Raw genomic sequence first — 20698 nt, forward strand, 5'->3', positions numbered from 1 at the left:
TGATTTTGTTGTACACTAGAAACTAGCACAAAATTGTATATCAACTATATTTCAATTAAAAAAAAAAAAGAAAAAACAGACTGATAAGTTCTAAGAAGGGGGATTCCCAGATGGTTCAGTGGTAAAGAATCTGCCTGCCAGTGCAAGAGACACAGGTTTGATCCCTCGGTCAGGAATATCCTATGGAGAAGGAAATGACAACCCACCCCAGAATTCTTGCCTGGGAAAGCCTATGGACAGAGGAGCCGAGCAGGCTACAGTCCATGAGGTCGCAACGAGTCAGACGCATGCACGGAAGCTCTAAAAGTAATACATTAAAAACGCTCAGACAACCAAGTGAGAAACCTGAGTGCTGCCTTTGATTTCTCCCTCCCTCTTTCTTGCCTCTACAAGCAGTAAGCAGTCATTCCTCCTTCTTAATATTTCTCCCAGTTCTCCCCAGTTCCTCATTTCCATGCACATGCCTTCCATTCATCATTTCCAACTTGGATTACCACAAAGGCCTCCCAACTGGTCCCTTTGCCTCTGGTCTTGCCTTATTCTACACATTTTCTGTGAGAGGAATATTCTCCAAGGCAAATCTTATCATGAAACACTCAGGCCTTAAACATGTCATGGCTTCACATAGCCTTGAAGATAAGTTCCTGCCTCACTTTCTGCCTAGCTAAGTTTCTGCCTCTCTTTCCTAAATAAGTCATGCTCTCGACTGTGCCTTGTCATTATAAATACCTCCTTCTCTGTGTAAAATTCTCTCATTCCCTTATTTTTTCTGACTGATGACTGCTCAGAACAAAGGGAATCACAGAAACTCCCAAAATATGAAGCTTATATTGTCACTGGGGGACAGCCAAGGTCACCCAGTATTAAAAATAGCCAAGCTACTTATAATAATAAGTAGATAGTTTTAAGTATCAGAGGCTATTGATGGTTTACATGTGGATGCCCATGTTGAGTATAAGCAAAATGAGAGCTGATTTGATAACTACACATTTGTATTACAGTCAAAAAAAGAGCAGTATGCAATCAACCTTGTAATGTAAACCAGAGAATATACAAATTCTATACCAGTTTGTCTTGCAATAGAATAACCTAATAAGAATGAGAATTCAATAAATCAAGAGCTCAGAGTTTGAAAAGATTAAATATAAGAATTAACTGAAAAGGAAGATTTCAAAACTAAGGTGCAAGGACACAAATATTGAAAAGAATCACCATTATAGTTATAAATAGACACTGCAAATTCAAGATATAATTGTCTGAAAGTAAAATTAATAAAACAAAGATCCAAAGTAATTCATAATAAATGCAGAAAAATTCAGATATTAACCATTATTAAAGAATATCTAATGGAAATAGAATGACAAATATAATTTAATATATGGGAATTAGTGTTCCTGAAATAGCGAGCCCAAGAAATGAAAGAGAAAAACTATTTTAATAAATAAGTAAATATATGAACGTGTCCCTGAAAGAAAGGATGAAATGTGTCTTGATTAATTGTATCAGAAATATGGTTCAAATATGCAATTTCAAGGCAAATTCTAGCTAATTAACTAAATTCAAAGATTTTTAAAATGAATTCAAGTACCTTAGCTGAAAAAATAATTTCCCTATAGAATAACAACAAAATCTGGCTGGCATCAGACTTATTCACAAAATGCAATGCTAAGACAATAGAGGAATGTTCACAAACTTCTAAAACAGAAAAGAAAATGTGTTCATCAGAAAGATATCTCAAAACCTGAGAGCATTCTGGAAATGTTCATTCTTGAGTACTCAATGAATAAAAACTACTCAACTGTAAAATCCCTCCAACATAGAGATGAAAAAATGTCCAAAATGAACTCATAACAGGAAGACACTGCAAAACCAGAGACTATTGCAGTGGTATCCAAACCAAATAATCAACCCAACCATCCATCCTACCCAGCTTACACATCGCTAATATTCCTGAATTGTGTCAACTCCCCAACCCAAGTTTTTAGTGCCTGGTTTATAGAACATTGTCAACTAACATTGATCAATCACAATGACGATTTGCCTAAAAACAAAGACGTATTTATGTTGTTTACTAAAAGCACACTTAAGAATATAGATATTCTATTTCTAACCCTGAGCTAGTTTCAAAAGATAGTCTATATAAAATAGAATTTTTCATTATCTTGCTCATCATCGTTGTCATTGAGTCTCTTAGTCAAGTCTAACTCTTCTGTGACCCCATGGACTATAGCCCGCCAGGTTCCTCTGTCTATGGGGTTTTCCAGGCAAGAATCCTTGAGTGGGTTGCCATTTCCTTCTCCAGGGGATCTTTCCAGCCCAGGAGTCAAACCCAACTATCCTGCCTTGCAGTGTACTCTTCACCTCTGAACCACTAGGAAACCCCTGGTTTTGATATCATACCATAGTGATAATAATTCATAAATCTGCTTGAAACTTTTGATGTGTTTTGAGGCAGCTTTGGTGTCAAACTCATGTTGTGACAATGAGAAGCTTGCATAAGAAAGAGAAATATCTATTCTTCCTTCTAGTTGTTTTGCTTATGTTTGCACTATAGGTATCATCTTCAGTCTGAATTTTCTTTCTGGAATTTTTTTAAGCCATTTATTCACTTGTAAGCATTCTGTTCATAGTACTTAATAGAATAATAAATAGACTTAACTCTAGTTCTTTCTTTAAGATTCCAAGCTTATCATGTATAACTCTTACCATAGTGTCATTCCACTTATGACATATATGATATCAATCTAGCAAGTCAGAATCACTGTCAGTAGGTATTTGATATATTGGTAAATAATGATTTCTCTCGTATTTCACAAGAAAAATAAATGCAAAAAAAAAAAAAAACACCTTCTAAAATGTTCTTCCTATATCCCTCTTAAGCAGCTCACTTTGAAAAAGACCATAGTTTTTCCATAGAGAGAGTATTTCATCCATTGTTTTAATCATCCTAGTCTCCCTCACTGCAGAATTTCTAAACAGGGGCATGGCTGAACTTTACTGAAACTCCAGAACAGACATCAAATCAATGCCATTAACTGTTACCCATATCACTAACCTCTTTACCATTTCATTTTCTCATTACAATTTCTTATCACCCAGGTGGGCTTCTCAGGTGTTCTAGTGGTAAAAATCCACATGCCAATGCAAGAGCCTCAGGAGATGAGCCTCAGGTTCAATCCCTGGGTCAGGAAGATCCCCTCGAGAAGGAAATGGCAACCCACTCCAGTATTCTTGACTGGAAACTTCCATCAACAGAGGAGCCTGGCAGGCTAGAGTCCATGGGGTCGCAGAGTCAGACACGACTGAGCACGCACACAGACTCATATTAAAGACACTATTAGTTAATAGGAATTGTCCTGAAAATGTATGTAAAAGATCTTTCCTATATACAGTAAATGCTTTACCTCTAAAGCAACATTGTGCCAACTCCTATGTTTAATTTTTCCCTTTGGTTAGTTGTACTTTTACTCCTATCTTTAAGCTTAAAAGCATTCTATCACCTTTTTCTGTAATTGTAGTCAATTATGGCATGGTGGTCCACTGAATGGGTGTCAGAAACCATGTGATTTATGTTATTCTGGGGCCCAAGACATATGCTTATATAAGTCAAAAGTGGGAGGTTTGGCATCAAAGAGCAGGAGGCAGAGTCCTTAGGCCTTGGATTACGTCTGTATCCCACCTCTTCTCTCTCCTTAGTAACCACGTGTTCTAGGCCAAATTACTTCTGGCTTCAAAGTCCGTGTTTATTATAACACCTACTTCTCAGGACTGTTATGAGAATTACATGAATAATGAGAGTAGAGTGCCCAACATACACGAGTTGCTTAATAAATGGTAGCTGTTAGCACTATGGTTATCATTTCTATTATTAAACTCCCTCTAGGGACAGGAGGTGTGTTCCAGAGCTTTCACTTAGCTGACTTAATGGAGCTACAAGGTTCTGCCATCTGCTCCTTTTTCCTGTGCAAATAGGCTTTACTTTCAAGTTTGAATTTGCAGTAAAATTAAACAAGTCATTTTCTTGAAATACCTTGCAGGTTCCTTTATGCAGGGATCAGAGAAATCCATATCGCTGGTTCAAGGTGGGAGGAGCGCATATGCGGCGGCTTTGGCTTGGGAGAAAGGGGGCCCGGTTCCGGAAGAGAGGGTATTTTCTGACTGGTTAGAATCAGTGAAGGAAAATCCTTCTGTGATCGACTTTGCGGTAAGGTCAAAAAGCATTATGGGTAAGAGCTAAAGCTGTTGTCTGGCGGCCCAAACTATGCATCACACAATTCCTTTTCCATTTTCTTCTCAGATGATAAAAGAAATGTGTTTCTTTGGTGTGCATGCACAATATACCTTTTTAAAAAACATTGAATTACACATCCCTTGTTTTAGCTGTTCTAACAAGCATTCTGTAGTTAGGCATTTAGAATTCATAGCATACATAAAATACCAAAAGAGGAAATTTGGTGCATAAAACTGCCTAAACTTGCCTAAAGTAGGGCTCTTTATCTTCCCATGTATATAATACATTTGATTTCTGTATTTTTCTTGCAATTCTTTAGTAGATGAGCACTCCTAAATCTTCATTTATAGCTCTGTGGGATATATGAGATTTTAGATCCATTTGAAATTCTGTTTCTATCACCATTGATTAAATTTACCAGTCTTATATTTGTTGTAATTACATTAAAGGGGGTTTTTTTATTATGTCTGAAATACTTTGTCCACAAATCAGTCATATGCCACTTAAACCAGTTTTGCCTGAAACAGAAGCACATTTTTTAAAGCCACTGAAGGAGCTATTCTGCTCATTTCATTCAAATGAAAATAAAGGAATTCAACCATCATGAAAGTAGGATGATTTACATGCAGTGTGAAGATATTTGGAATTCTACAGGTTATGGTAGGAAAATGTGGTCCAGCCATCCATCTGGGCACTTGTGAGTCATACACTGCATAGAGAGTCATTCCTCTGGGGTTTTAAAATGTTGATGAGCCTTGATTTTTGTGTTAGCCCCCATATTTGTTATTGTAATTCTTCTATAGATTCTACCAGCAAGTTCATTTCTTTGTGTTCTCTTTCCACATTTTTTCACCTGATTCACCAAAAGCCAATAGTATTATCCCTGGAAAAACAAAGAACACAGACTTCACTCTTCCCAGATCTTCCTGTTTGAGTCAAACTTGTTGATGTTTCACCAAAACATTCCTGAGCTGCCTGACTCTTAGTCACTTATCTCCAGACGCTGATGCTCAATAAATAAGATTCTCATGAGTGACACCTCATCTGAGGCTTCCTCCATAGTAGAAGCGCAGGGAAAGTAAACTCTAAGTACATTACACTTGCTGTACTTTAAGGACAGTGGAAGCCAGCTAATCCTGAAGACTGCTGCTCTACCCAGGATAGAAGGGAAGAAGCTCCCTGCCCTCCCCTTCCCTCATGGAGAGGGCTTTTCTCTACTGGTTCAATAGACAGATATGCCGTATTCTACAATAATCACTTTGAAGCATACGATTGCCCAGGTCTTGCCTCTGATTCCATGAGAACTGGGTGGTGATGTCAACATGTGCCAAAGAGGTGACTCTGACTAGAGCTTCCCCCTCCCATCTGCTCTTAGCTTGCTCCCATCACGGACCTGGTCAGAAACATCCCCTGTGCGGTGACAAGACGGAACAACCTCAGGAGAGCTTTTCGGGAGTACGCAGCCAAGTTTGACCCTTGCCAGTGTGCTCGATGCCCTAACAATGGCCGCCCCGTGCTCTCAGGGACCGAATGTCTGTGTGTTTGCCAGAGCGGCACCTATGGCGAGAACTGTGAGAGACGGTCCCCGGATTACAAATCTAGTAAGTGTCAGTAACTTACTAGGGGGCAGGAAGCTTTCCCCTCCCCAAGGTATTCTGGGTTGGTTGATGAAAACAGCAAAACAAACAAAACTTGTCCTTGCAATTTCCACCTTATGCAAATTCACAAGGAAATTAGGCCTGGAGAAAATTAGCCTCAAAAGTCAAACAGTTTGATGTCAATCTCAGCTGTAACCTATCAGCTGTGTGACCTTGGAAAAGTCACCTAACCTCTCTGTGCCTCAATCTGTTTTCCATAAAATGGGGATAAGCCCACTATGCACTCGAAAGCTATATATGTGTGTTTATGTAGTTGAGCTTCCCAAGTGGTGCTAGTGGTAAAGAACCCACCTGGCAATGCAGGAGACGTAAGAGAAGTAGGTTTGATCCTTGAGTCAGAAGAATCCCCTGGAGAAGGAAATGGCAACCCACTCCAGTATTCTTGCCTGGAGAATCCCATGGACAGAGGAGCCTGACGGGCTACAGTCCATCAGGTCACACAGAATCAGACACAACTGAAGTGACTAAACAACAACAACATATGAATATGAAATAAACAGCACAATGCCTATAACATAAGGTAAATAAAATTTAAAAACATACTATAAAGTAAACTATAGGATACTGATGTTATGAGTCTCTTATGCATTATAATGTAGAATAAGGATGGCTTGTAATAAGGGACAAATTAAACCACAATCAAAATTTTCATACTGGACTAAGATATATTCATAGCTACCTCTAATCCTCTTTAGAAAGAGATGTGTCATGGGAGTAAGAATATAGTCTATTAGCTTTAGAAATGTATTTTAATATATATATTAGATAGATAGATATACTTTTCAGAAGATGTTAATATGTATACATTGCTGCTAAGTCACTTCAGTCGTGTCCGACTCTGTGCAATCCCATAGATGGCAGCCCACCAGGCTCCCCTGTCCCTGGGATTCTCCAGGCAAGAACACTGGAGTGGGCTGCCATTTCCTTCTCCAATGCATGAAAGTGAAAAGTGAAAGTGAAGTCGCTCAGTAGTGTCCGACCCTCAGCCACCCCATGGACTGCAGCCCACCAGGCTCCTCCGTCCATGGGATTTTCCAGGCAAGAGTACTGGAGTGGGTGCCACTGCCTTCTCCGTGTACACATAGGTGTATGCATATATGTACTGTGTGACACATTGCTGATAGTTGAAAATTATTCAGAGCTGTTGCCATTTTATTCTTCCTGTGGGAACAGGAAAGTAAAAACAGATGATGTATCAGCCACTTTACACAGAGAATTTCTTCTAATCCTGACAACAACTCTATGATATGCTGCAAAGGATCCCACAGCTAAAACGCGAGGCAACCAAGTTGGCCTGGCTTCAAAGCCCAGTTCTCTGGGCTGCACTGAGATCGGTGGGTGGATGTCCCTGTCTTCCAGATGCTGTGGATGGGAACTGGGGCTGCTGGTCCTCCTGGAGCTCGTGTGATGCTACTTATAGGAGATCGAGAACCCGCGAATGCAACAACCCTGCCCCTCAGCAAGGAGGAAAACGCTGTGAGGGGGAGAGGCGGCAAGAGGAGCACTGCACGTTCTCCATAATGCAGAACGAGTAAGGATGGGAAGACGGGCACCGGAGAGAGCGGGCAGCCCCCATCCCCGCTGCTAGAGACTTGCAATATTTATTTTCTTATCGCTAAGTGAAGAAATACTTAGAATTTTACCTATTCCAACATATCAGTGAGGTGTTAGATATGCTACTACCCCTTTTCCTCTCTAATGTTTTCTCTCTTTTTTATCTGTTTTATATACATATATATATATATATATATGGGCTTCCCAGGTGGTGCTAGTGGCAAAGAACCCCCCTGCCAATGCAGGAGACATAAGAGACACAGGTTCTATCTCTGGGTCAGGAAGATTCCCTGGAGGAGGTCATGGCAACCCGCCCCAGTATTCTTGCCTGGGAAATCCCATGAACAGAGGAACATGGTGGGCTACAGTCCATGGGGTTGCAAAGAGTCAGACACAATTAAAGCAACTTAGCATGCTCTAAAGTATATATATACACACACATACATACATAATGTGTGTGTATATGTATATATATATGCATCCATATATGTACATACATAGACATTTAAGTATGTGTACATATTTATTTTATTATACACGTCTTTTTTTTCCCTTCTAGTGGACAACCATGCATCAGTGATGATGAGGACATGAAAGAAACTGATCTCCCTGAATTAGAATCAGATTCAGGGTGTCCTCAACCAGTCCCTCCAGAAAATGGATTTATTCGGGTAAGCATCCTGACCTTCACTTTAGGTTTGGACTCCTAAAAGGAGAACTTAGGAAGCATGCATTTTCTTTTATGTGGAGTTATTTTTTTCTTAGTTTAATAACCTATTGACTTAAAAGGTAAAAAAGGTAATATTTAGAAAGGCTCCACCACTTCCCCTCTTGAATTCCCTGAAGACATCCTCATACCTAGTTGTTAGACCAAAGAACGGCAGGGTCTTTTGTGCTCCTTGGCACTAACTCATGTGCTGATGACATATTTATGTGAGTGGAGAATGGATTGGATGACTTCTCTGCTGCTGCTGCTGCTAAGTTGCTTCAGTCGTGTCCGACTCTGTGTGACCCCAAAGACGGCACCCCACCAGGCTCCCCCGTCCCTGGGATTCTCAAGGCAAGAGTACTGGAGTGGTTTGCCATTGCCTTCTCCGGATGACTTCTCTAAGAGTCTACAAATAAGATCTGACTGTTTATTTCTGAATCTGAACAAACTAACCCCCTATCTATGGCACATTATCAGGGAAACAAACTAGTTTGACTATAACATAGGCAGTGTTGAGCCTATAATGATTTATTAGGCTAAATACCTATAGAACTCTTAAGCAATCAAAGTTTTATTACCTTTTATCTTTTTTCTTTAAACCACTGTATGTTTCTATGATTAAAAACAACTTTTTTATTAGACAGTTCTGTGACTTTAGATATAAATTTTCAGGAGATACATAATACTTAAATTGATCACAGGAGACATGTGCCTTAATCAATTTTACATTTTTAAAAGAGATTTTACCTTTCTTAAACCCAATAAAGCCTTTAATCTGTTTCCAACTGTGTCATATTTATGATTAAAGAGCAATAAGCTTTGATTCTCCAAAGCCAGCAAATAAATAGCCACAGAACAGTGTCTGCACTCATATATCTTCCCTGTTCATACATCTGCTCATGTATAAGGTGCTAGGCCTAGAGGTGTGAAGGGGGAGAAATATTTTGGAGGGGAGTAATGTCCTTGGCCACCTGATGTGAAGAGCTGAATTATTAGAAAAGACCCTGATGCTCGAAAAGATTGAAGGCAGGAGGAGAAGGGGATGGCATCACCAACTCGATGGACATGAGTTTGAGCAAGCTCCAGGAGCTGGTGATGGGCAGGGAAGCCTGGCGTGCTGCAGTCCACGGGGTCACAAAGAGTCGGACATGACTGAGTGACTGAACTGAACTGAACGTTCATTAGTCCTTACTGGAGAACCAGAGATTCTCAAACTCCAAAGTCTTGAGCAAGGCCCAGAAACTTCCGTAACAAGCAAGATCTTGTGTAATACTGGTGCTGCTAGTTGGGGAGCCACACTTGGGGAACAAATCCTTTAGGACAGGGATCAGCAAACTATACCCATGGGCCAAATCTGGTCTGCCCTCTGTTTTTCTTTTTCTTTTCTCTTTTAGTATTTATTTAGTCATGTTTGGCTGAGTCTTTGTTGCTGCTCCATTTTTTTCTCTAGTTGCAGCAAGCAGGGCTTACCCTTCCTTCTCACTGCCGTGGTGTCTCTTGTTGAGACACAAGCCCTAGAGTGAGCAGGTTTCAGTAGTTGCGTCTTCCAGGCTTTAGAGCTCAGGCTCAATAGTTGTGGTGCACAGGCTTAGTTGCTCCAGGGCATGTGGGATCTTCCGGGACCAGGGGTCGACACGTGTCCCTTGCATTGGCAGGTGGATTCTTTACCACTGAGCCACCAGAGAGGCCCTTTTCTTCCTTTTTCAAGTGAAGTTTTTTGGAACACAACTACATTCGTTTGTTTACATAATGACTATGACTTTTTTGAGCAACAGTGGCACAAGGTGACAGGCGCTACCTGGCCTGTAGCTGACTCTCAAGGCCCTTTACAGAAATAGTTTGCCAATCCTTGCCCTTTTCAACATTATCCTCAAAATTACACTTTGTCACATCCAGATTTCTAAATAATTTTTAATCTGTTTGCGTCAATTGCTTACATAAAGTGTTAAAATGATTGACGTTCTAATTTTAAAAACACACAAAAGGTTTAACAGTGATTCATTATTCCAATGACTCTTCACAAAATTAGAATATATGTTTCCATTTCTACGAATAAGTTCACTCCTTGCTTCAATTTACTCTTTATTAAAGGCCTAATTCCTACCTAACAATAGTTTTTGCTCAAAAGTAAGACAATTTTGACTTTTCTAATGAGCACCTTCTAGAATTCCAAGTAGCAAAATGCCCCTTTTACGGAGTCAAAGGCAGATATGCCTCATTCCAGGCTAGAGCAATCGTGCCACTGCACGTGAAGGTATCTGTTTAGTGACCAAAGGCACTTACCCCAGAGGCAAGTGACAGTGACTCTGGGTAAAGGCCCTTGCTAAGTTGGTCTAGCAGATGTGTTGACCAAAGCTTGATGCCTGCAGCATATACTTATAGGTTATAGCTTCATAAGAGAAATGAAGCAGAAGCTTGTGACAATAACTTATTTCAGAATAATTGTGAGGGAAAATGTTCAGCCTTTGAATAAAATATCCAGATCATTAATACTAATCATCATGCCATTCCCCTTGGAAACACAGCCATATCCATAATAACCAATGATGGGATACTTTTTTTGTATTCAGAAAATTAATCATCTTCTGGGAGACAAGTTGAATCACATGGCCACGTAGTAACAAAGGTTGATAATTGAACTTTCACGTCCCTCAAAATTCCCATCTTCAATTCTCAGAGAATAACTTCCTAGTCAGTCCTTTGTACTTGCCTCCCATTCAGTAAGGAGAGACCGTTACATTACTGTCTTCCTAAAAAGGAGAGTGTTTTTCATTTTATTCAGCATAGTTATCAAGCCCTGTGTAAGGCTCAGATGGTAAAGAATCTGCTTCCAATGCAGGAGACTGGGGTTCGATCCCTGGGTCAGGAAGATATCCTGGAGAAGGGAATGGCAACTTATGCCAATATTCTTGCCTGGAGAATCCCATAGACAGAGGGGCTTGGAGGGCTAGAGTCCATGGCGTTGCAAAGAGTCGGTCTCAACTGAGTGACTAACACACAAAGATTTGTGAGGCAGAGATCTGGTAGAAGAAATACCACTCAGGCATAGGTGTGGGGCTGATAAATGTGATAAACATAAAGTAGAGCTTATACAAGTTTAAGCATAGGGGTGGGGCTGATAAATGTGATCAACATAAAATAGAATTTTGTGCAAGTTTCTCTCCAAAACCAAAAGGATGATACATGTGATGAAACTGGTAAATGAAAGAGATTTCCCACACAGGAAATTCTACTTGAGTTGCGTCTTGGGACAATGGAACAGAGAAGATGTTGAGGATAGAGGAAACAGCTAATAAAGATATGGAGGCATGAAAGAGAATATTATGTGCAAAGAATGGTAGATGCCTAAATGCCTTTGTTTTCCTAGAGCATGGGTTCTATGGGAAGAAATGGCAAGAGGTGAGGATGGGGAAGTGGGTTAAGTTTCATATTCCAAGTTAAGAATATAAAACCCACTTTATCTTAAAATCTTTTCGTGAACTCCCACATGCCAATAGTTGCACTTTATTTACACATTAACTGGGAAAATATGTAATGCCCAATAGGTTATTAAGAACACTTTCAAATGATTTGTAGTCAATTTGTTACCATAGCAATTGCATATATTTGCTTCATATGTAGAATACATTACTTATTCAGTTTATAGCCACTGCTGTGTCGCTTCAGTCGTGTCCGACTCTGTGCCACCCCATAGACGGCAGCCCACTAGGCCTCCCGTCCCTGGAATTCTCCAGGCAAAAACACTGGAGTAGGTTGCCATTTCCTTCTCCAATGCATGAAAGTGAAAAGTGAAAGTGAAGTCGCTCAGTCGTGTCCGACTCTAGTGACCCCATGGACTGCAGCCTATAGTATATAGTTTTCTTATTCTTGCAATAGTAAGCCAACACATATACAGAGGGGAGTAAGTTATTAAGTAAATATATATATATATATATTCTAATCAATTTAAAGTAGCAATATGGAAGAAGGATTAGAAGAGGGACTAGTTAGTTGTTAGATAGGTAGATAGTTGTGGTGAGTGAAGTCGCTCAGTCATGTCCGACTCTTTGCAACCCTGTGGACTGTAGCCCACCAGGCTCCTCTGTCCATGGGATTCTCCAGGTAAGAATACTGGAGTGGGTTGCCATTTCCTTCTCCAGGGGATCTCCCTGATCCAGGGATCGAGTTAAACAGATAATATGTACTGTGAGCAAAGGCAATGATGATGGCAAAGGAAAGGAGTGAACTTTGAGAGATATTTGGAAGTATAAATTTAGCAGACTTTGAGTAGATACAGGAATGAAGGAACAGAAAAGATCTAGGAGGGCCCTGAGGTGTTTGAAGATACCATTCATCACATTAGTAATGGGCTGATTTTGGTTTTAATTCTAGAATGAAAAGAAACAGTACTCAGTTGGAGAAGAAGTTGAAATTTTATGCTTTACTGGATTCAAAGCTGTTGGATACCAGTACTTCAGATGCTTACCAGACAGAAGCTGGAGGCAAGGAGACGTGGAATGCCAACGTGAGAACTGGGCAGACCCTCTATGTGACTCTGCTAAAGAATGAACGTGCCCAAAATAAATAAAGCAAAGTCACACCCTTAGATTAGTACATTTTACCATTTTTCAGTAACTCTGGTGAAAAGATTTAGTGAAACAGAAAATAGAATTTGTCTGCTAAAGTTAGATTTCAAACTGTCTTCATATTTTAGTTCTCACCCCTGCGTGTTAGCCGGTCCGTGAGGCTTGTGCTTAAAAAGAAATTGGGGACTTTTGCTAACTGCATCCAACCACCGACATCAGCCTGGCCCAGTGTACCAAGAGATGCAAGCTAATGGGTCCCAGGGAAATGATGCTTAACTCTTACGTGTCAGAGATGGCATATCATGTGAAATGAGGTTTTCTCCTTGGAGCACATTGGCATGCTTTGCTGGAAAAGAGAGCAAGGGTTTGTAGGCTCCACATATACCCATGCTTCATCGGAGTCAAAATGTGAATCAAACTAGGTTCAGATGGGGACTCCAAAGAGTTATTATTGAATACCATAACACAAAGTTGAAATCAGTATCAATTAGAACTTCTGCCTCTGTGTCACCCATGGTGCAGCCACCTGCTTTTGGGAAAGCTCACTGGGGAGAAGAGTGAAAAAGATTATTTCTTGAAAATGTCCCAGTGATGTAGTGAAAGTTACGAATATCTGAAATCGTTTCCATAGCAAGTTCTTCCGTTAATGGAACTAAAGGCAGTTTCTCAGTGGAAGCCTGGGATCCTCAACCCCCTGTTTTTCTGCTCAAAAGGCAGCATTAACACTTAACCAATGTGGTCAATCACATTAAAATCATTTCTTGGAATGCACAAAATCTGCCTGTATCCCTTGAGTGTTCTGCTCCACCAAAAGCATCTGAAATGTTTTTCTCTCTGCAGGGACAGAGTGCCTCAAGCCAATAGTGCCAGAAGGACTGACGCTGTCACCATTTCAGACATTATATAAAATTGGTGACTCCATTGAGCTGACCTGTCCCAGAGGTTTGGTTGTCAATGGGCCATCGAGGTACACATGCAGTGGGGATTCCTGGACACCACCCATTTCGGACTCACTCAGCTGTGAAAAAGGTAACAGCTCAGGATCCTGGGGTCTGCTAGGGTGGTGTCCTTTGAGATTATCTGTGTAGCATCCACAGAGACGCTGTTGCTTATGATGGGCTGAGTTGTATTTCACCTTGTATTGATGACGAGCTCAGGCAACACGTAAGTAGCTATTGGTCAAGTGGATACTTTCAAATCTTGGAGAGTGAGATCAATTTTATTTTCTAATCTAATACTTCAATATTTTGATACAGCACAAGTGCTCTCATATAACAAGATCAGAATTGAGAGTTAACTGAAATTTTAGCTCAAGTGGAGAGTGACAAAAAAATAATACACACTGCTTTTTGATTAATTAAATATTTTATTTTAACTTATTTGCTTGTTTGGTGAGTCACTTCAGTCCTGTCTGACTTTTTGCAACTCCCTGGACAGTAGCCCACCAGGCTCCTCCATCCATGGGGAGAAGTAAGAAGACTGGAGTGGGTTGCCATTTCCTCCTCCAGGGATCTTCTCGACCCAGGGATCATACCCACATCTCCTACAGTCCCTGCATTGCACGCGGATTCTTTACTGCTGAGGTACTGGGAGCCTATTATTTTTAATTTAGAAGATAGAAATACACAAATATTTCCCAATTTTCTAACATAGGACCAACCTCTTATTTCATAAAGGGTCTCCTGATTTGAGTTCCAAGATTTCTTTCTTGAATAAAACAAATACCTAATTCATCTTTTGCTATCCCATAGATAGAAATTTTGCTATCCCATATCAATTTCTCTAAAAAAATAAGTTTTTAAACTCCAAGTAGGGAACCTCTTTAAAAAACACTTCTGCTTAAGTCCCTTTACCTGATTCTGATGTCATTGAGCTAAGACGGCCAGTATTTGTGTTTATATAAAATCTTTCCGAGTTAATCTGGATACAGCCAAAGTTGAGAATTACTGTTTTGAAGAGAGTTGAAGGCTTAAAGGCAACTTTTGCAGCAAATTTGACTAGAAAATGCTTTAAAATTTTTATATGTATTGTTTACTTTAATCTTTTACAGTAGTTTCAAACCCACAATTAATTCAGAGAAACATTTTTGCAAACCATTTTAAATTACTCAATGTTTTTGACTTAGTTTTTATAAAAATAATTTTTCTCCTTCATTTTATCAGTTGATATATTTATCAACTTATATGTAAGTTTGATATATTATGTAAGTTGATATATTTAATCAACTTACACAGTTACAATAGGAATTGGCATAAATAGACTTGGAAACAAATAAAACTGACTCTTGGTAAGTCTATAACTGGACTAGTGAATGCAGAAGAGTGAAGCTGTGAAAGAGAGGAACATATAAACCCAGAAGTTCAGTTTCTGACAGGCAGCTGGCAGGAGGAGCTGAGAACTCCCATTAGTCTGGCATGTTGGTTACTTGGAGGAAAAGGAAGGGAGCTTCATCTGTTTCATATCTTCCAAATTTCTCAACATGCTTGTTCAAGTTAGGTCTCATTTTTAATCAGAGAATCCTGGAGGGTTTATCTGAGCTCAGATATGATTGGGCCTATTTTGCCTATGAAAAAACTAAAGGCAAAGAGAGGTTAAATTAGACCCAAAACCAGACAGTTTGGGTCGAACAAGCAGCTCTGCTAATTCCTCAAGCTCTCTGCTACCTTGTTTTCTTTATCCTGTTCTGTGCTTTTATAATGTCTGAAGGAAAAGGGGAAACTTAATCTCTTACATGGGTTTCCCTGGTGGCTCAGATGGTAAAGCATTTGCCTGCAATGCAAGAGACCTGGGTTCAGTCCCTGGGTTGGGAAAATCCCCTGGAGAAGGAAATGGCAACCCACTCCAGTATTCTTGCCTGGAGAATCCCATGGACAGAGGAGCCTGGTGGGCAACAGTCCATGGAGTCACAAAGAGTTGAACACAACTGAGTGACTTTCACTTTTCAACTGTTATATAACCTTAAAACTATTGATGAAGAGATCATATGGAAATCTGTGAGAACTTCAGGTTGGTATTGTGGCTTAGCTTCACTTGATTCTTGATCATACACATCAGAGAGATAAATGTGTTTGGGGACCACACAGTTTACAAAATTAAGATTCTCTGGGCATCTTAGGTAGATACTTCTCTTTATACAAATAACAGCATATGTATACACATACACACACCCCTCCATGTTTTTAAAAGAAATTGCAATTATAATTCAAACTGAGAGATAACGAAATGCTCTACATCAAGACAAAAGAAAGAAATACTCTATCTCATCTACTTTCTCTCTGACAACGTTGGCAGAAAGATCAATGAAAGGAGTCACAGAAAAAGAAAGTCATCAATAAAACTGAACCTCTTTCCTCTCAATGTGGCAGGAGATATGTGATATAGAGATGTCCAGGTCATTGGTTGACCAGAAAGACTTTTAATTCTTTTAATGTGAAAAAGAATTTTGCTTCCTGAAGAAATGAGATGCCATACACCTCCCCTGTCATTTTTATCCCTTCCTCTAAGAAGTTAGCACCTCCAAAGATCCCCTTGCCCTCATCACTCTTTAAAGATTGCAATGTTTTCATTTCCAGGTTGCTCACAAATTGTGCAGGGCAGAAAGTGTGAGCAGCTGAGGACCAGTTCTGGCTTCCACCTGACACTTAGTGAGGGAGCAAAGAGTCCTTTTATGTGTTCACTGATGACGTCAAACTGGTAGGCAGGGAGCAAAGCTCTGTGTGCTTGAAAACTGATGCTCTTTGGAAATGTATAACTTAGAGTCCCTCCTTGACCTGAGTAAGTGTGGATTTATTTACAAAAGCCAAAGAGACATAGCCACACAAGACACCAAAGAAAAACAAGCCCATGTCAATGGAAATCTTAGTATCTGAGAACTTAGCAGCAGTTATAGGTCTCCATGTTCATGAAAGCTCTGAGCCAAATTTCACCAGATAGAATGAGGGTCCTAAAAGAGGAGAATAGTAGGAAATGCATAGCAGCAAAGAAGAAAATGTACCAATTTTTAAAATCTTTATTTTTGCCTCTAACATAAACCTGCTTCCCTACCAAACCTCCTGCCTGATATACCTTTCTACTTCCCTCCTTTGTCAGTTACTTGCTTCAGAGGCCACTGCGACCATATGGATGCCTGATTAATCAGATCCAGTCTAGGGACGTGTGTTTCATCCAGGAGGCTCAGGATGTCAGCTCCATGTTTAATTCAAAACTAAAGCTTCTTTGGGTGAGCCTCAACATAAGCAAAGATAGCCAAGATTTCCCCTTCCATATAATATACCTACTGCAACGCAGATATATAATACACATGAAATATGGAAGACCTGGTTTCGATCCCTGGGTTGGGAAGTTCCCCTGGAGGAGGGCATGGCAACCCACTCCAGTATCCTGAAGAATCCCCATGGACAGAGGAGACTGGTAGACTACAGTCCATGGAGTCACAAAGAGCTGGACATGACTGAGCAACTAAACACAGCATTCAGAACATAATATACCCGTGTTCTTCATTCTACTTTAATCTCCCTTCCTCATATTCAGTATCCAATTGCTCACCTTGGCACAAGCATCATTTCCTTATAAATCTTCCTTACCATTCTCAGTTTTTGTTTTTTGCTGATATGGTCTCCTGAAATCATATTTCTTCCAAATACCTATCTCAGCTTTTAATTATAAACTCATCACTATGATTATTTGATTAATGTCTCTTTTTCCACTATTGCTTAGATTCATGGACAAAGAGGATAACTGCTGTCTTCATTTTTCTACTTCTTTTTTCCCACCATAACATCCTAGTACCTAGAATATCGGGCAGGGATAAATAGCTACATTTGGGAGCTGTCCATTTCTCCACTGATTATTCGTATAAGAAAAGTCTGGCTTTTCATTATCCCCTAAAATCCATTTGCACAATTGTTGACACTGATCTCCATATTGCTAAACTTAATGGACAACATTTCAGTCCTCATCTGCTTTGGTCTCTCAGCAACGTTCGACAGAGCTGACCTTCTTCTGCAGATGCTTTCTTTCCCTGCTTCCAACACACAATGCCATCTGGTTTAGCTTCTACCTCAATGATCCCTCCGTAGGCTAATAACAAATTTAAATCTTTCCCACAGACTTCTCCACTGAGCTTTAGGCCTGAGTATCCAAATTTCTATACATCTGTTTTGTTTGGCTGTCTTAGAGAGATCACAGATTCAGCATTTGCAGAGAGGAATTCCTGAGTCACCACCCTTGCCTCCCTACCACTAACTTTTTCTAATATTTACTATTTCAGTTTAGGCACCAACATCTATTCTCTTATGCAAACCAGAAATCTAAGAATGATACTTGACAGTTCTCATAACCTACCCACAATATGCAATCTCATGCATTTTACATGCTTGAAATGTCTCAGGTTCACCCACTTCTCTCCATTTCCACCTCTGGCACTTTGATCCAAATGACCATTCTCTTTCACCCAAACTACTATAGTGAAAGTGAAAGTTGCTCAGTCATGTCAGATTCTTTTCGACCCCATGGACTGTACAGTCCATGGAATTCTCCAGGCCAGAATACTGGAGTGGGTAGCCTTTTCCCTTCTCTAGAGGATCTTCCCAATAATAACCTCATAAATCGTCTACTGTCTTGACCACCATGCCTCTCCAAATGCATTCTCTACACAGAAGCCAAAATTAAATTCTTTTCCAAATCCAGACCTGATTTTGTCACACCACCCCCTGCTAAAACCTATCAGAGATTTACCACTGCTTATGAAATAAGACAAAAATCCTTCAAAAGCCCTTTATGACCCTACACAGTTCACCGCACAGCCATCTCTCTGGCCATTTCTTGTTGCTTGCCCTTGTTTCCCTGGCTTTCTTTCAATTCCAAGAAAGTCAAATGTTCTCTCTCTGTTGAGCACTTTCATGTCTGCTATTTCCTTTCCCTCCATCATACTCCCTGTTCTCTTCCCATTTTACCGTTCATAACCTTCCTAGCTACATCAATTTGCTTGATTATATGCTTTCTCTTTAATAGCACTAATAACAGCAGAAATTCTATGTGTAGAGTGTGTTTGTTTGATTAATGTCTGTCTGCCCACAAGACTAGAATTTCTGAGAGCATGGGATCTGGGTCAAATTTTGCTCAACTCACTATCCTCAGAATCTATCACAGTGCTGGTAAATCATAGTCGTTCAATAAATATTTGAAAAACGAACAAAAATTTCACCAATTTCATTTTCTTGAACTTAATAGCAGTTTTAGGTTGGAAACGTGACAGCTCACAAGGGCTAGAAAGGACTTTTCGGATGGACTGTTTCATAACAACAGATTTGAAAAAGCTAAAATGAGTGCTCTAACTCTAGGAGATAAGTGAGAACATTTCACCATAGCCTTTTCTCCTAAATTCAAACTTACCACTTGAAATCCATGCTGTGAACTGTTCTTTTCTTCATTTTCTTTTGTTTCAGATTTCCTGACAGGCTTAAGGGGTCACTGTCAACCAGGACAAAAACAGTTGGGATCTGAATGCGTTTGCATGTCTCCAGAAGAAGACTGTGGGTAAGAGATACTCTCTGGACTGAGCTTAGGAACTGAGAAAACCAGTCTAGTGTAACCAACTTCATGAAGGAGCCGGGCTTCTTAAAGCATGAATACAAAGCATATTAATTTTTAATATAACTGATACCCCCTGTGCTCTGTTGAATTCTTCCTTCCCCACTGAGTAGCAGGCATTCTTAATTATCTCTCAGCCTTGTTCCCTAAGTTTGCATAGCTTTTGTACTAAAACAGTTTCATTCTGGTGATAAAGACATTTCTATCCTGTTTAAAGCATCAGACACAATTATCTCAAAGCCTTCTTCTCCCCACTAACTATAGGGGCAAAGTTGTGACTCCAAGAGGTTGGAGTAGAGAAAGAAGTATGAGCATGGACTTCACACACACATGAACACACACAAACACACACATCTCTTTGTTAGTTTATCCTTTCACATGTTGGCAGAAAGCATAAAGAAAAATGATATATCCTTATATGGCTGCCATGACTCTCTGTTGTTATAATTGCCTTTTTCTACATAAACAAACCCAGGAGTGTCGAGTGCTTATTAATGTCAGGACTACATTCATGGGAGTAAAATCCAAAGTAAGACTCGCTTAAGGAAAAATTTTGTTTCTCTATCTTACAAAATAAATTCATGGGGAAGGCAGTCTAGGGATGGTCTGGTGATTCTTTTCTTTCAGATAGAACTGGAGCTCCTTCCTGCTGTCTGTTCTGCTATGCTTTTTTTTAATCTAATATTCATACTTTATTTTTTATTGAGGTATAGCTGATACTTTCTTTCTTTTTATTAAAGTTGTCTATTCTAACATTCTTGAACTTATATCATGGTCCAAGATTTCTCTGCTGGAGTACAATAGAAGGAAGACCAGAAATGGACACATGCTCTCTTTTTAAGGAGAGTTCCTGGGGGATTCATCACGGCTTCCATTTCACTACTCTTCTCTTGTTCACATGACCATGTGGCCCTGCAAGGGAGGCGATGAAATGCCTAGAATCAAAATCATTGGCTAGAAGGAAAAGCATTTTTTCAATAAAATTCTGTTCAATTCAGTTCAGTTGCTTAGTCATGTCCGACACTTTGTGATCCCATGGACCACGGCACAACAGGCCTCCCTGTCCATCCCCAAATCCCAGAGTTTACTCAAACTCATGTCCATCGAGTCGGTGATGCCATCCAACCATCTCATCCTCTGACGTCCCCTTCTCCTCCTGCCCTCAATCTTTCCCAGCATCAGGGTCTTTTCCAGTGAGCCAGCTGTTCGCATCAGGTGGCCAAAGTATTGGAGTTTCAGCTTCATCATCAGTCCTTCCAATGAACACCCAGGACTGATCTCCTTTAGGATGGACTGGTTGGATCTCCTTGCAGTCCAAGGGACTCTCAAGAGTCTTCTCCAACACCACAGTTCAAAAGCATCAATTCTTTGGCACTCAGCTTTCTTTCTG

General features: G+C 40.0%; 1 protein-coding gene across 2 annotated transcripts in view; it reads left to right on the plus strand.

Annotated features, from left to right (window-relative positions):
* The window catches only part of C6 (complement component 6), a 77166-nt gene that overhangs the window by 41735 nt on the left and 14733 nt on the right, over positions 1 to 20698 (plus strand). For both annotated transcript variants that reach the window (XM_010853717.1, XM_010853718.1), the window contains exons 10-16: positions 4038 to 4204; positions 5607 to 5832; positions 7249 to 7420; positions 8003 to 8114; positions 12524 to 12656; positions 13558 to 13746; positions 19164 to 19254. In XM_010853717.1, the coding sequence (XP_010852019.1) occupies positions 4038 to 4204; positions 5607 to 5832; positions 7249 to 7420; positions 8003 to 8114; positions 12524 to 12656; positions 13558 to 13746; positions 19164 to 19254 (1090 nt within the window). The remainder of the gene's footprint in view (positions 1 to 4037; positions 4205 to 5606; positions 5833 to 7248; positions 7421 to 8002; positions 8115 to 12523; positions 12657 to 13557; positions 13747 to 19163; positions 19255 to 20698) is intronic.

This window comes from Bison bison, unplaced genomic scaffold (assembly GCF_000754665.1).
Source record: "Bison bison bison isolate TAMUID 2011002044 unplaced genomic scaffold, Bison_UMD1.0 scf7180017864331, whole genome shotgun sequence".
Classification (NCBI taxonomy): domain Eukaryota; kingdom Metazoa; phylum Chordata; class Mammalia; order Artiodactyla; family Bovidae; genus Bison; species Bison bison.